A 16,965-nucleotide genomic window follows, 5' to 3' on the forward strand; every position below is an offset into this window, starting at 1 on the left:
TGTAAATAAATGACCATTTTCCCCACCACATGCAGTTGAAAGGGATGAATCTGAGCTGAGACAAGCAAAGAAGAGAGATGCATAGGAAGAGTGTCTTGGTGGGGTTGAGTCTGGGTTCCTTTCTCTAAACCCCTGTTCCTTGTAGCTTTGCAATCCCCCACAACTTTTTTTTTTTTTTGAAACAGACCCTCACTCTGTCACCCAGGCTGGAGTGCAGTGATGTAATCTCAACTCACTGCAAACTCCACCTCCCGGGTTCAAGCGATTCTCCTGCCTCAGCCTTTCAAGCAGCTGAAATCACAGGAACCTACCATGCCCAGCTAATTTTTGTATTTTTAGTAGAGATGGGGTTTCACCATGTTGGCCAGCCTGGTCTCGAACTCCTGACCTCAGGCAATCCGCCCACCTCGGCCTCCCAAAGTGCTGGGATTACAGGCATGAGCCACCCCTCCTGGCCTTTAATTTTTTTTTTTTTAATAGAGACAGGATCTCACTATGTTTCCCAGGTTGGTCTTGAACTCCTGGACTCAAGTGATCCTCCCAACTTAGCCTCCCAGAGTGCTGGGATTATGTGTCAATCACTGCGTCCGGCGCCCAATTCTGTTTTGAAGGTAGGCATACCTCACCCCAAAGCTGGGGTCTCCATGGAAATCAGACCACATACCATCCCTGGTGAAGACCCTTCATTGGCTTCCCACGGCTCCAAAGAATAAAATGTTAACTCTTGACCACACCTCATAAGGTTATGTAGAACCTGCTTGCTTCTCCCACCTACTCTCCTCTCACTCTCCTCACTTCAGTCCAGACACACTGCCTCCAACACATCAAGCACACTACTTCCTAAGGGCCTTTGCACATGCTATTCCCTTTGCCTGGAATGCTTTTCCCTGCTTTTCTCACAATGAATTTATTTAGCTCCAACATCACCCTTCTTGACCCTTCCATCTAAAGTAGACCTCAAAGTCATTCTCTATGCCATCATCCTGTTTTCATTCTTTGCATAGCATTTATTTACCACTGGACATGCATTATTTACTTGTGTTTGTTTTGTTTGTTTGTTCGTTGGATCTCACTCTGCCCCGCAGGCTGGAGTACAGTGGCGCAATCAGGGCTCATTGCAACCTCAACCTCCTGGACTCATTTAATTGCTTATTTGTTTATTTCTCCTCCCTCTGGAATATAGGCACCACGGAGCAGGGCTTTCTTGTTTTGTTTCATCTATTGTTCACTGCAATAGCCTCTACGTAGGACCAGTTACATAATACATGCTCAATAAGGCTTTATCAAGTGAATCAGAGACAAGATTCCTGATGGTTCTGTGTGCAGGTTGGAGGCAGTCAGCTTTCCAATCATGGCTCTGCTGTTAACTGGCTGTGTGATCTTGGACATGCTTCTTAACCTCTCTGAGCTTCAGTTTCCTCATCTTGAAAATTGTGTGCACACACTGCACATACTTGTGCAGACTTTAAATGTAGTCACGCTTATTATTGGAGTAACTCCATTTCCTGAGCATTATGTGCCATGCACTGGGTTGCATGCTCTTTATCTGTGCATCAGCAAGGGTTTGGGAGCGCTGTGCCTGGCTTGTGAAAAGCCCTCAGTACCTGGCAGTCTTCATGACTGACACAGATGAGGGTGGTTGGGCCCCTGAGTGAGGAAGCCTCCTGGCCTGTGATTCTCTGGTGCCTCTGTCCTAGCTGCCTCCCACCTTGTCTGCCTAGATCCATCCCCCTCCCTCCTGCACCGTTTCTATTTCTGTCTTTCTCTCCTCCTCCCCTGGCCTCAGGGGGCCCCTGACTGGCAAGAAGCCTTCCTCCTTCTTCCCCAGGATCAGGAAGGCGTTTGCACTGCAAGGCCCCTGCAAGGGCTGGGATGTCTGTCCCTCTCCTCTCCCCAACCAGCTTTCCTTCTGCAGCCACAGCCCTCAGCCTCACCTGAGAAACTCCTCTCCCCACACCGTCCTCCATGCCCTCCGCCAGGGTCCCTCAGATTCCAGGCGGAGCAACACAAGACCTCTTGTGCCTGCGCCCACCAGGCTGGCTGTGGATATCCAAGTTCAGCTAAGGTCGTGGGGGCCATACCCCAGCCTCGGGACACAGACCCCAGAGGCAGCATAGTGTAGGGGTACAATCAAACTTCCACCTCTGCTATTTATTCATGGGGGGGATGGAGGGACTTGGGCAGGTGACTTCATCTCTCTGTGGTTCAGGTTCTTGTCTGTAAAATGGGACGAAGGATCAATCTACCCTACCCCACTGAGTTGTGAGGTCTCAGCGGGTGGAATGAATATTCAATAACTGCTCAGCAGTAGAGTGCTCTAGTTAAAGGTATTGAAGGATGGCCGGGCGCGGAGGCTCACGCCTGTAATCCCAGCACTTTGGGAGGCCAAGGTGGGCAGATCACAAGGTCAGGAGATCGAGACCATCCTGGCTAACACAGTGAAACCCCGTCTCTACCAAAAATACAAAAAATTAGCCAGGTGTGGTGGCGGGCACCTGTAGTCCCAGCTACTCGGGAGGCTGAGGCCGGAGAATGGCGTGAACCTGGGAGTCAGAGTTTGAAGTGAGCTGAGGTCACGCCACTGCACTCCAGCCTGGGCGACAGAGCGAGATTCTGTCTCAAAAAAAAAAAAAAAAAAAGGTATTTAAGGAGTTTAGGGAATGTCACCCCAAAATATGGCACCCTGGTATGCTGATTATTTTAAATTAAAGGCACTCAGAGATCCACAGATGCTGGAAGAGGCTTTCCTCTGATGTCTTCCTATCTGCCTAAAGACCATAACCCACCAAAAAGAACACAAGTGCCTTCTGTCCTCTCCCTGACATTTCATTATCTTTAACAGGAAAAAAAGAGAAACGTAACTACATCTGGATGGACTTTGTCACAAGAAATTATCTGTCTGTCAGGCTCAAATTCCAGAGACATTTACAATTTAATTTCTATCTCCTGGATCCATTTATTTTCCCCAAAATCATTTATTACCCCTCAAAATTGCCTACCTTTTCCCATCTCCCCTTTCCCTGTGAAGAAAGGTATATAAGCATCTAAACCTCACTGGGTTATTGGGTAATCACTTCCCTGTGATTTTCCCAGTGCATGTTAAATACCCTCCATATGCCTTTTCTCTTGTAAAGTCTATTGTCAGCCCATTCCAGTGACATTTCAGAGAGTGAAAGGGAAGCTGTCTTTGCACCCCTACAGTAGAGACTCAGAAGTTGGCCTGCCTGCCTTTTTAAATCCCAGTTTTGCCACCTTGGTCCAGTTATTTAACTTTTCTGGGCCGAAATTCCCTCATCTGGAAAACAGGATAATCCGATGTCCTAGTGTTGTTGTGAGAATTAAATGACTTAAGTGCTTGGCACATAGTAAGTATTCAGTTAAGTGTTTGCTATTATGATCATTTTATTTTTGTGATTATTCCCCACCTCTAAGTCTCTCAGAGGATAGAAACCTGTCTGCCAGTCTCCCTTGGCCCCAGTTAGTCATCTTCCTTCATTCTCACTTAGAGTCCTTATGCTGCAATCTAGGTCACCCTCCCCAACACACACACACACACACAGACACACACACACACACACAGACACACACACACACACACACAGACACACACACAGGTCAGCAGGGCCTCAGACACAGAAAAAAGTTTAATTCTGCTGCGGCGGAGGGTCCCGGCTCTGGTAGGGAGGAGGATTTGGTTTTGGATTTTGTTCATGTGGGGATTTATTTGGGAGAGTCTGGTCCTTCCAGTGGGACCTGCCCGGGAGAATGAGTAAATAGAAGAAATCAGGAGAGACAGGGAGACTAGACAAAACCAGGGAGGGCCGAGGGAGAAGAGACGACAGGACAGAGAAAGGAGAGGCAAATAGGGAAAGACAGGCACGACAGACAGACGACAAGAGGGCAGGATAGAGACAAACGAGGGAAACAGAGAAAGGGGGACCCCAAGCCAGACCCGACGGGACCAGGGATGTGAGTGCGATGGGGTGGGGGGCTTTGGAGGCCGCCGCGGGACAGAATAGGATCTAGTCCAGCCAGATACAAGAAATGGGCCCCTCGCCCCGGCCCCGGGTGCCGGGCTGGGAGAGGGGGCTCGTGTCTCAGTGCTGCAGTGTCGGGGGCCCTGCCCCTCCCCGCGCTTCGCTGTGTAAGGCACCGGCTCCTGCGAGGTCCGCGAGCGCGCGGGGGGAGGGGTAGGAGGGGGGTCGAGGAGTCCGTAGGGGAGGGGAGGCTGGCAGCCGGTCCCCGAACCCCTCCCTGGGCACGGGGGCGTGGCCTCGAGCCGCAGCCCGAGGCCGCCCCGCCCCTTCCCGGGGGCAAGGGCGCGTCTCCACTCCGGTCCAAGGTCTTGGCGCTGCGATTTCTCCCAGTCCCGCCCCAGCGTCCGTGCGGCTGGGCGTTTGGTCTGTGGCACCCAGGCGTCCCGGCACCTACCCGCCGCTCACACGGTACTCTCCAGCATCCACTCGGTGCTGGTGAAGGCCAGGCGCGCCCTGGCGGAGACCAGCCCCAAGTCTCCATCCTCCCCGGCCGCGCCCCCTCCAGCCCCGTCCAGGTGCGGCGTGGACCGGTGGCGCTTTGTCCGCCGGGCGCGGCGCGGGTAACTGTGGCTCTGGAATAGTGCCCCGTAGTCCCCGTCGAACGAATAGCGCTGCTGTGACCTCTGCCGGGCCGCGGCGCCCCCAGGAACCAGAGCTAGGGTAGGGGGCGCCGAGGTTGGTGGCCCCAGGGCGCCGGATCGGCTCCTTCGAGGGCCCCCAGCGGCCCAAGACTCCTCCCCGGAAGTTTCCTCGGATGGCAGCAGGCACAGCGAGGTGGCCGAGCCGCCCAGAGAACGTCCAAGGACCGCCTCCGGCTCTGCGGATGCCGCCTCCGCCGCCAGGGCCTTGGCCTCGACGGCGGGGGCGGCCTGGGACTCCACCTCGCGCAGCGCCTCGTAGCGGTCCTGGACCGGCAGGGCAGGGGCCTGCGCCGCGCCTGCGCCGTTGGTCTGCGAGCACACGTGGCTGACCCGCGGGGGCGACCTGGAACCCTTGACACGGCGGCTGTCCCCGTCGCCGTATACCTTGTAGCGGATCATGAGCAGAACGATGAAGACAAGGACCGAGGCGACGATGACGCCCCCGATGGCGATGATCATGGTGCCGCCCAAGAAATGGGCCCTCAGCGGGCGGCAGGGCGCCGGATCACCAGCCGTGGTGAACTGCACACAGCCCACTACTCGCGTTGCCGGCAGCGCGGTGGCCCCGTCGTCGTAGACCGCCAGCACGCACAAGTCGTAGGCGCGGCCCGCCGCCAGGTCATTCACCAGGAAGGTCTGACTGGTGGACGGGATCATCCTGCAGGAGGGGGCGGGGTCAGGGCGGGGTTAGTCCCACCCCCCCCAGAACCACGCCCCTTCGCTTTATGCCCCGCCCATGGTGAACAGTGGGGACTAAACCCTGCTACTGAAGTCTCACCCGCTACTGAGACAACAGCAGCAATTCAAGCCCCGCCGCCATCAACATATTCCCACCCTTTCAGGACCCCTCATCTGCATGCCCCGCCCTCAGACCCACCTCCTGGTTGTGTCCCATCAGCCACTGGGACAATATATCTATCATTCATATTACCTCCTCTGCATATCCGGGTTCCTGCAGGGGAGAAGTGCTATGGCTTTCAAGCCCTGCCCTCAAGGGACATGCTCCCTAGCTATGTCTCACTCTTGCTAGGACAACTACCATCCAAGGTCCTTCATCTAGGCATTTTACCCCAAAACTGGGCCAGCGACACTGGCCACCTCCCCTTTTCTGCATGCCCCATCCCCCACTCAGGTGGACACTAAGGTCAACTCACAGCGCCTGTCATATTCCTACTGGAACAATGGATGCTCTTCTAGTTCCTCTTTTATACATATTCGTGCCTTTCAGGGAAAACCATGATGCAGGTCACTCCCCCTCATCTGCATGCAGCACCTTTGGGTAAAACATCTAGCTTTGGCAGGCTGCAGTGGCTCACGCCTATAATGCCGCACTTTGGGAGGCTAGGGAGGGTGGATCACCTGAGGTTAGGAGTTCAAGACCGGCCTGGCCAACATGGTAAAACCCTGTCTCTACTAAAAATACAAAACTTAGCCAGGCGTGGTGGCAGGCGCCTGTAATCCTAGCTACTCGGGAGGCTGAGGCAGGAGAATCACTTGACCCGGGAGGTAGAGGTTGCAGTGAGCCAAGACCAAGCCATTGCACTCTAGCCTGGGCAACAAGACTGAGACTCCGTCTCAAAAAACAAAAACAGACAAACCAAAAAACGAAACAAAGCAAAAAAACATCTAACTTTGTCTATGTCCTGGGCACAGTTTCCAAGTCCCTCAACTACATGTTCTCCAACATTGCTACAGGCCATTCCCCAACCAAATGAACCGTGGCTTCCCAAGGGCGTGCCCAACAGAAGAGGGCCAAGGCCTAGTAGGAACGGCCCTCCAGAGGGGTAGATCTTACAGATGGAAGGAATACAATGGGCTGGACAGTGTGAGCCACAGCAACGGTTACTGGCCAACACAAGCTGGGATGCAAGCTAATGATGATATCATTAGGTGCCAGGTCCTGGCTATGGTAACTTATTCATTCCTCATGCCATCTCTATGATGTAGGAATTATTATCATCCCCATTTGGGGAAAATGAGGCACAGGGAGGTTAAGAAACTTGGCAAAGTTTGCCAGGCATGGCAGTACACCCCACAATGGCCCACTAGGGATGGTTCCCCTACTGTGTGTAGGCCATATCCAGACTGCAGACCCTGCTCCTTGTCCAGATATTAAAGGCAACCACCTCATATGTTCATGTGCCACCAGAAGTCACCAAATCACGCTACCAGGTAAGTTTCTTCCATAAAGGGGTCAAATGTAGCCAAGCACACACCATACTCCTTTCTTCCTGTAGGCCCCTCCCCTTGAATGAAGGCTAGTGTAGAGAAGTGGTTAAGATGATGACAGAGTCTGGGGGCCAGACTGCCCGTGTTTGAGTCTCTCCTCTGCCACTTGCTAGCTCTGTGACCTTAGGCAAGTTTCTCTTTTGTTTCGTTTTGTTTTGTTTGAGACAGAATCTCCCTGTGTCACCCAGGCTGGAGTGCAATGATGCAATCTCTGCCTCCTGGGTTCACTGCAACCTCTGCCTCCTGGGTTCAAGCGATTCTCCTGCCTTAGCCTCCCAGGTAGCTGGGATTACAGGCACCCACCACCACGCCTGGCTAATTTTTGTATTTTTAGTAGAGACGGGGTTTCACCATGTTGGCCAAACTGGTCCCAAACTCCTGACCTCAGGCGATCCATCCACCTCAATCTCCCAAAGTGCTGGGATTGCGGTCATGAACCACCATGCCTGGCGAACTTCGCCAAGTTTCTTAACCTCCCTGTGCCTCATTTTCCCCAAATGGGGATGATAATAATTCCTACATCATAGAGATGGCATGAGGAATGAATAAGTTACCATAGCCAGGACCTGGCACCTAATGATATCATCATTAGCTTGCATCCCACCTTGTGTTGGCCAGTAACCCTTACTGTGGCTCACACTGTCCAGCCCATTGCATTCCTCCCATCTATAAGATCTACCCCTCTGGAGGGCCATTCCTACTAGGCCTTGGCCCTCTTCTGTTGGGCATACCCTTTCCACACTGTGGGCCATGTCCAGCCTCAGCTAAACCTGGACTGCCCGGTCCACATTGATTTGCACGGCCAGGATGCAACCTCACAAGCTCTCCTCTCAGGCAAAGACTCTTGGTGGGTCCCGGGAGACAAGGACCACCCCTTCCTCCTCATGGGACCATGCAGAACAAGTTCCACCCCCTCTGACAGGCCACGCCCCCACCTCCAAAGGCCTGCTTATCTCTCCGATGCTTCGCCTTCCCCTCCAGCAGGGCCACCTTCTGGCCCTGAAGCTCCACCTCTGTCATCCCACCTCCAGGATGTTCTCCCACTACCAACAGCCACCCTCCCACCAAAAGACTTCCAATCAGGGCCCCGCCCCTTCATAAAGGTCCACCCACTTCTCCAACTCCACTCTACCCACCCCTGACTGCCATTTCAGAGACCACTGCCACCCACCCCAGCCACCCTCGGCCACTCTGGCTTTAAGCCTTCCTCCTCCTCTCTTCATCTCTCCTCTCCAGAGCTCTGGATTCCACTTGCTCCTTCCCCTAAATAGCCAGTTGCTAGGGGCTTCCCCCACCCCTTTTCAAGGACAGAGGCTGGCTCCTTAAGAAAGCTTGAGCCCAAGTGTCTCTAATTGGCTGCAACATCGAAGCAAGCAGCTAAGCAGGCTTCTGGTTGGCTGTCACTTCCGCCCATGACAGCATGAGGAAGTTAACCCCTGTGGCACCATAGCATAGGAATCTGCAGTGGGAGTTAGAGAACCGGAACTGGGGGCCCTACGGGGAAGAGAAGAGTCCCAGGGTCTGTTGCCCTGCTGGAGACAGGGGGCCATCAACACCTGCATCCATGCAGGGTCTGGGGGCTTGTGAACCTCCCTCACCCCACCATGTGGTGGCCATGGGTCAGAGCAAAGGAAAGAGGGACAGAGAAGTGGAGAGTCACAGAAGCTAAGAATTATTTACAGAAATATATTATCCATCTCCCCTCCAAGCAGTGGGTGCCCAACAAGTGTGTGTCAGAGTAAAAAGGACAGCTTTGCTACTTTCTGTGTGACCTTGGGCAAGTGACATCCCCCACTGAACCTCAGTTTTTCTGTCTGCGAAATGGAGAGGGGGTCATCGCGCCTTCATAGTGGAGTTGGGAAGATCAAATGAAGTAGCAAGCTTGGAAGTTCGTTGTGAGGGTTTGTGTTTTGTTCATTTGTTTGTCCTTATGTTTGTAAGGCTGGGCCAGGATCTAAGCTATCTCAGTAGGCCCAGGGCCCAGCACAAGATGGGCACACAGTAGGCATCTACTCAGTGTTTGGGACCAGAATCAAGAAGAGAGGGAAATTAGGAAGACAGAGACAAAGGAAAAGGGAGGCTTTTTTTTGTTTTTCCAGAGGGAATCTTGCTCTGTCGCCTAGGCTGGAGTCCAATGGCACGATCTCCGCTCACTTCAACCTCCACCTCCCAGGTTCAAACGATTCTTCTCCCTCAGCCTCCTGCATAGCTGGGATTACAGACACGTGCCATCACATCTGCCTAATTTTTGTATTTTCAGTAGAGACAGGGTTTCACCATGTTGGCCAGGCTGGTCTCGAACTCTTGACCTCAAGTGATCCGCCCGCCTTGGCCTCCCAAAGTGCTGGGATTACAGGCATGAGCCATCGCGCCTGGCCAAGAGGCATTTTTTTCATTCAACCAAAACTGGGAAAGCACCTACTATGTGCCAGGCCTATGGCCAAGAAAACACTGGAAAGGTAGAGATGGAGGCCAAGAGGCAGGTTTCTCAGTGAAGATCTGACAGCCAGGAGCTGGGGCTCTCCACAGGTAGGGAAACAGCTCCAGCCCCTCTGGCATCTCCATGTGAAGCCAGGCACAGGACTGAAGCATTTAACTGGTGGTCTACAATGTGCATGAGGGAGGCAGAGCTAGAAGGAGAGACATCCATGTGGCAAACAACCATTTATCAAGTGCCCACTGTGTGCCAATTCTGTGGCAGAGAGCCATACCAAAAAACTACCAAGATGGGCCAGGTGCAGCGGCTCACACCTGTAATCCCAGCACTTTCGGAGGCCAAGGCAGGAGGATCCCTTTAGCCCAGGAGTTCAAGACCTGGCCGTACAATATAGCAAGACCTCGTCTCTACTAAAAATTTTTTTTAATTAGCCCAGTGTGGTGGTGCATGCCTATAGTCCCAGCTACTCTCAGGAGTTAGGAGGATTGCTTGGAGCCCAAAAGTTTGAGGCTGCAGTGAGCTAGGATCATACCACTGCACTCCAGCCTGGGGTGACAAAGCAAGACCCTGCCTCAAAAACAAAAAAAACTACTGAGATGGAGAAACATGGCAAGGCCAGGGCTGTAACTCATAATGTACTACGGGCCACCACCTGTTGGGTTATGAGCTCCCTGAGGACAGGGACTGGGTGGTTTCCCTGTGTCCCCAGCGCCCAGCTCACGACAGCTTTGCACAAAGCAGGGGCTCTGTGCCTAATGAGGGCAGAGAAGGTAGAGAACAGAGAGGTGAAAGCCAGAGAATAAGGAGGTGATGGGAGAAAATAATTCTTTTTTCAAAATGTCTGTTGACACCATACGGTTTGTCCACACGAGGGCAATGGCTTCAAACCCAAGGGAGGGTGGAAATAACGTATTTTTCTCATATGTTTTGTTTTCTGTTTCTGTAATGTACCCAATGTGTTGGTACAGTAGTACTGGTATATAATTTATAAATATAAATGTCACTGTAGGCCGGGTGCGGTGGCTCACACCTGTAATCCCAGCACTTTAGGAGGCCAAGGCAGGCGGATCACTTGAGGTCAGGAGTTCGAGACCAGCCTGCCCAACATGGTGAAATCCTGTCTCTACTAAAAATTCAAAACTTAGCTAGGTGTGTTGGTGGGTGCCTGTAATCCCAGCTACTTGGGAGGCTGAGGGATGAGAATCGCTTGAACTCGGGAGGCGGAGGGTTGCAGTGAGCTGAGTTCGTGCCACTGCACTCCAGCCTGGGCAACAGAGTAAGGCTCAGTCTCAAAACAAACAAACAAATAAATAAATGTCACTGGAAATGTGTGTGTGTATTTCACGCTCCAAAATGTTTAACTGAAGAGGTGCACAATCAGATTGCTTTGGGGAGCAGTGATATTGACCATGAGCCCCATGAGGCCAGGGTTCATGCTAAGCTCAGTCATTGTTAGGACTCCAGTGCCCAGCCCTGGTCGGGTTCATGTAGCTGCTCAGCGAATATTTTCTATAAGCATGAAAAATAGAGACAGTAAGAAATAGAGAGAGGAGACAGGGCACAGGAGGGCAGGGACAAGTCTCTCAGCCATCTAGAACCCTGGCTGAGCAAGAAGGCCAAGGGAATGGGCAGGTGGGAGAGAGGGTCCCCCTGGGCTTGGGAGGAGGCCCTGGGACTGCAGCACCCGCACCCACCTGTAGACGAGGGAGTCATCAACGGAGCTGTTGTACTGAACCTGGTACATGCGTATTCCGGGCACCGGCCTCTGGGCTGGCCAGCGGATGAGCACGGAGTTCGAGGTGAGCTCGGCTGCCACGAGCCGACGCTCAGCCGCAGAATCATTGGCACCTGGTCGACCCGGCGTGGCGATGTCAGAGGAGCCGGGCTCGGTGAGAGGCGGCGGGGCAGCCGGCGGGGGTGCCATCAGAGGCAGAGGTACCACGCACACCTCCACGGGCGCCGTCGCTTCCCCAGCGGCATTGGAAGCGATGCAAGTGAAGGTGCCACTGTCCCTCAAGGTGGTGATGGTCACATCCAGCGTCCCGTCCCACCGGACGCGGGTCCGGCTGGAGTTCCCCAGCAGCCGCCCATCAGGTGCCACCCAGTGCACCACCGGCTCGGGGTCACCCACCGCTCGGCAGCGCAGGCTCACCGCCTGGCCTTCCACCACCAGGGCCCGGCCCCCCGCCTGCCGCGTGATCAGCGGGGGCTCACACAGGAACTCCTCTTCGGGGATGGACCAGAAGTAGCGGTCGGTGAGGTGTTCAGGCGTGGCGCAGGTCTCTAGGTCGTCCTCGCGCGTCAGCCGCCGCAGCCAGAGCAGCTCGCAGTTGCAGTGCAGGGGGTTACCGCCGAAGCTGACGGTCAGCGGCGTGGGCGGCTTGGGCCCGGTGCCCTGCGACCTCAGGAAGAGCCCGTCGGGCGGGAGTTTATGCAGGCGGTTGGAGGTCATGTCCAGGCGGACCAGCTTGTGAAGCTGCACGAAGGTCCCCTCCGCGATGTGGTCGATGAGGTTGTGGTCCAGCGTGAGGGTGTTTAGGTTCACCATCTGGCCCACCGCCTCCCACGGCAGGGCCTCCAGGTTGTTGTAGGACAGGTCCAGGTCCTCCACGGTGGACAGGAAGGCGTCAAAGGCCGCCGACTCCACCCGGCGGATCTGGTTGTTTCCCAGGATCAGGTGGCGGAGATTGCCCAGGCCGCGGAGCTGGTCTCCGCGCACCTCCGCCAGGCGGTTGCTGTCCAGGTGCAGGGCCCGGAGGGCACGCAGGTCGGCAAAGGCGCCAGCCGCCACCTGGCCGATGGTGTTCCGGGAGAGGGTGAGGTGCACCAGGCTGGTCATGTTGGCGAAGTCTCGGCGGCGCACCGCCGCGATGAAGTTGTCCGTGAGCCGCAGCTCCACCACGCGCCGGTCGATGGCGGGAGGCACAAAGAGCAAGCCGGTCTTAGCACACAGCATGGTCAGTGTGGGCGCCACGTTCTGGCAGATGCAGCGGCCGGGGCAGGGCTGGCCACGAGATGCCCCCGCCCAGAGCAGCAGTAGAAAGGGCAGGGCAGCGGGCGGCGGCGAAAGGAGGGCCGAGGAGAAGGGTCCTGGAGCCATGGTGCAGTGGGAAGGCAGGAGGGGTAGGAGGTGAGACCTGCCGGGGAAGGAGCCAGTTACCTAGGCATGGGACTTGGCCGCCAAGGGATGTCTTGCTACGAGTCAGACCTGGATCCCTCCCCTACCCCTACAGCTGGGTTCCATAAGATGGTGAGAGGACCCATTATCAGCTATTAACAACAGATTACAACATTTCCATGCTGGGCACGGTGGCTCATGCCTGTAATCCCAGAACTTTGGGAGGCCGAGGCAGGCGGATCACCTGAGGTCAGGATTTCAAGACCAGCCTGGCCAACATGGTGAAACCCCGTCTCTACTAAAAATACAAAAATTAGCCAGGCGTGGTGGCAGGCGCCTGTAATCCCAGCTACTTGGGAGGCTGAGGCTAGAGAATCGCTTGAACCGGGGAGGTGGGGGTTGCAGTGAGCGGAGATCGCGCCATTGCACTCCAGTCTGGGCGACAGAGCAAGACTCCATCTTAAAAAACAAATAAAAATAAAAATATTTCTACACTGGTTGATAGATTACCCCTGCCCCTACCTTGCTGTCCCACCCTCACCTCTGCCCCTCCTATAGTAGCTCCCAAACCTCTCATGATCTCCCAACCAGAGGGGTGACACCTGGCCCAGCCTGGGCCCTCCAGTACCCACTAAATATTCTAAAAAATCACTGTTAACTATGGTTTAAGGCCCTGGCTGTCCAAGCCATACTCCCTAGCTCCAAATCCCAGCTCTGATACTTACTAGCTGTGTGACCTCCAGCAAGTGTCTGAACCTCTCTGATTCTCGGTTTCTTCATCTGTAAAAGGGAGATAGAAACAGGCCTTACTTCTGTGAGGATTAAATGGATTGATGAACATAGCATACTTAGAATAGTGCCAGGCACATAAAATATGCTTATTACATGTCAGCAATCATCATCATGATCATGAAGTGCTTAATATGTACCAGGCAGAGAACAGTGCCCTATTATTGAGAATAAGTACTTTGAAATCAAACGGACTCAGGTTCAGATCCTGGTTCCCCTTTCGCTAGCTCTGTGACCCCCAAGCCAACAATTTCCCCTAGCTAGGCTGTAATTTCTTAATCTGTAAATTGGGATGATAACTGTACCATCTTCATTCATGTACCACCGAACATGCCTAGCATACAGTAAGTACTCAATAAATGTTAAGGGTTTCCCCCCTCCCACCTCTGGCATTGGCAGGGAGAGTGTGAAAGTGGGAGGGACTGAGAAAAACACATCTGAGTCTTCCAGTTCAGCCTCAGGAAGTCCTTCTCTGAGGTCTGGTTTCATCCTGGGCTCAGCTGAGCTCCCAAGCAGGGCAGACTTTCATGCTCACATCTTTGGGTACACACAACACACACACACACACTCACACACTCGCACACTCACGCTATGTCTCTGCTCCAGGCAAAACCTTCCGGCAGGGATTCCCCCTGCGGCGGCTGCAGCCCACGACATGTCAGTTCCCATCACAACACAGGGTGGGTGGGGGGTGAAGAGGAAAGGATGGGAAGGGGGCGTCCCTGAAACTGTTTTCACCCCACCCTGCCCTGTGTCCTAGCCCCTGCTGGCCTACCTCCTGGGAATCTGTGTTTGGGGCTATGGCCTTAGGTGGCTTTGATCTTCCTGGCCTTGAGGAGGGGGACTGGGACTCAGACCAGGAAAGTCAGAGAGAGAGGTGAAGAGAGACAGGGAGAGACGAGGGGAGGGAGAAGTGGACTGGCAAAGAGAGAGAGACAGATTCGGAGAGAAACAGAGAGACAAAAAGACAATGAGTCTGAAAGGAAGGTGAACAGACAGAAAACTGAGAGCGAAGAATGAGACACAGAAAAGAGAGACACAGAGATGGAGAGAAAAATAGAGACAGTATGAGAGAGGCACAGACAGAGGAGGAAAGAGACAGCGACTAAGGGAGACAATGACCAGGCTGAAGGCGGAAAAAGAGGCTGGATCGGGGTATCCTACCATCTCTGAGTTCACCCCAAACCTGTCCTTCGCTCCCTATAGATCACTACTCTATAATGTACTGGAAACTCTGGCCTAGAAAGGGGGACTCCAGAATTAGGAGCCCGAGTCTGCACCTGCTTGGCTGCAGGGTCTCCAGGGCTCAGAACCCCAGTCTATGAAACAGAAGTCCAGAGCCTTGCCTCCAACAGCTGGGGTGGGACTCAAATGGAGGGAATAATAATAGCAATGGAAATAGCTAACATTTATGGAGAGCAGTGCAGCACTGCAGGACAGAATCCACCCTACTGCCTGGGTTCAGACCTCACCTCCCCACCGTGTGACTTTAATAAAGGGACTTCCCCTCTCTGTGCCTCAGTGTGCTCATCTGTCAAATGGGAATAACAATGGCACCTACTTCATAAGGTTGCTATGAGGATTCAATGAGATAATATTTTATGACATGCTTAGAATAGTTCCTGACAAAGTAAACACTACATACATGGGAGCTGCTGCTATTATCATTATTATTGTTATTACTATTATTATTATTAATTTATTATTTTCTCCAGCTTTCTCAGCCACCAGCAGGCCAGGCTATCAGGAGATCTTCCCACACCCATGCACACACACACACAAAATACAAAAACATATTCATTCAACCCTCTAAATGCAGGGATCATTTCATATCTTGATATATTCTTGTATCCTTTACTGATATCATGAGGAAACCCTGCTTTCCCAACCACCTTAACCATCCTAAGAATGAATGTCTCTTGGCGTAAAACCCCTACCTGCTCCCCAGAGCCACCTGGCCACCGCAAGCCCTCACCCAACTTTGATGTTCCTGACCTTGTCATCACTCCCCAGCCTTGGGCAGAGTGGTGGGCACCTGGTCCTTCAGGAAACTGTCATCCCCTGAACTGAAATCCATGCAAGGCAGGGTTCCAGACCCCCAGCTGGCTGACAGCGAGCCCCATCACCCCATCTCTCTCTCTCTCTCTGAAGCCTTACGGCTCTACTCACCTCTCTTCAGGGAGTCAGGGCCTGGGCCAGCACCTGCAAAGGAACACAACCACCTTGTTAGCATCGTTCTGGCTCTTCTCTGGGCACCAGATCCTGCCTTGGAGACCATCCCAGTCAAGGAAGTCCCTGGTGTGATCACTCTCTCAGTCCTCCTGTGGCGGGGTTTGCATAGTCTCACAGGAACCCGGAAGTCCTCTCTGGAATCCTAGGAGATCAGGCCTCAGGGCTGTTCACCCTCAAAAGCCCAGGAGTCGAGGACTTTAGCCCTTTGTCCTCTGGGGTTTCAGAAGCCAAGAACCCTAGCTCCCTCCTCTCTCTGAGCCAAGAGTCCAGACCAGACCCCTGGCCCTCCTTTAAAACCCAAGAGTTTACATCCCAGCCCCTCAACTACAAAGTCCTGAAAGGTACCAAGAGCTGGAGAAGGGCCAAAGTTTCCCATCCTTGCCATGATACCGTTGCCCACACCAACATGTGTGGCCATGTCAGAACCCACACAAGCCCACAACCCCAGTCTCTACATCCGGATTTCTATGAATACAGCAACATGATCTGTGTGCCCGCCGCCCTCTATGGGCATTTGGCCTGGCACATGGACACACTGTATCCAGGGACCCCAGCATACCAGAGGTCATGCCACATGGGCCTCAAACCCACTGAGCCCAGAAGTAGGGACAGCCTTGTGCCAGGGCACAGACACACGTGTCCTTCACATACATGTCTGAACACACACAACCCCACTCCCCAGAGACCAACACCAAAACACAAACAGACAACATAGATGGATACATACCCTCAAGGTTGACACACCTGCATGCAACAACACACGTACAAGACTGACTCTGCCATGCACGTTCACACACACAAATGCACAAATACAACAGAGAAACTCATGTGCCCCCAACAGACAACCAGGTACATGCATTTACAACAGATATACCTTGCACACTCACCAGCACACAGGGGCACACACACCTAACAAATACACACACACCTGCACAAAGACACACAAGTACACACTGTTAAATGCCCACACTCATACAACTTCACACATCTCCATGTTGCAAAGTTGATACAGCACCACGCCAACAGATAGACACCTCACACACACACACACACACACACACACACAGAACCACAAGCATACAGATAGGAGGTTGATCCACACTGGAACATGCACACAGGCACAAAAAGATCCACCTTTGCAGACACACCAAGGTGTTCACTCATAACAGACACATGCTCATACAACAGTCCTGTGATTTACACACTTAAAAATGCACCGAAAATACTGAACCACAGTAGCATAGTCAGTAGACAGGCCCAGATTCACACTCACACAGTCTTGGACACACATCCCTCTCAGCCCTGAGGCACCCCCCCACCACCCCACCTACTTACTTCCCAGGCCCAAGAAATCCCAACATCCCTCCAGCACATTCAGCATCCTCCCCCTCACACCCCCAAAAAACCAGGGCACAAGCCAGGCCAGAGGTCAGAGTTCAGCAGGTGGAAACTCAGGATTTGGGGGCTTGAGTCCTAGATCAC

At 53.5% G+C, this 16,965-nt stretch overlaps 1 protein-coding gene across 1 annotated transcript; it reads right to left on the bottom strand.

Annotated features, from left to right (window-relative positions):
- Positions 1-3,625: 3,625 nt before the first annotated feature.
- Positions 3,626-15,454, bottom strand: LRFN1 (leucine rich repeat and fibronectin type III domain containing 1). Its single transcript, XM_011973362.1, has 4 exons — positions 15,421-15,454; positions 13,188-13,242; positions 11,039-12,481; positions 3,626-5,336 (listed from the first exon to the last, which is right to left on the bottom strand). Exons 3-4 carry the CDS (start codon positions 12,442-12,444, stop codon positions 4,439-4,441), a joined length of 2,304 nt encoding a protein of 767 aa, XP_011828752.1. The 5' UTR covers positions 12,445-12,481; positions 13,188-13,242; positions 15,421-15,454; the 3' UTR covers positions 3,626-4,438.
- Positions 15,455-16,965: the final 1,511 nt, after the last annotated feature.

Source organism: Mandrillus leucophaeus, unplaced genomic scaffold, assembly GCF_000951045.1.
Source record: "Mandrillus leucophaeus isolate KB7577 unplaced genomic scaffold, Mleu.le_1.0 Scaffold137, whole genome shotgun sequence".
NCBI lineage: Eukaryota > Metazoa > Chordata > Mammalia > Primates > Cercopithecidae > Mandrillus > Mandrillus leucophaeus.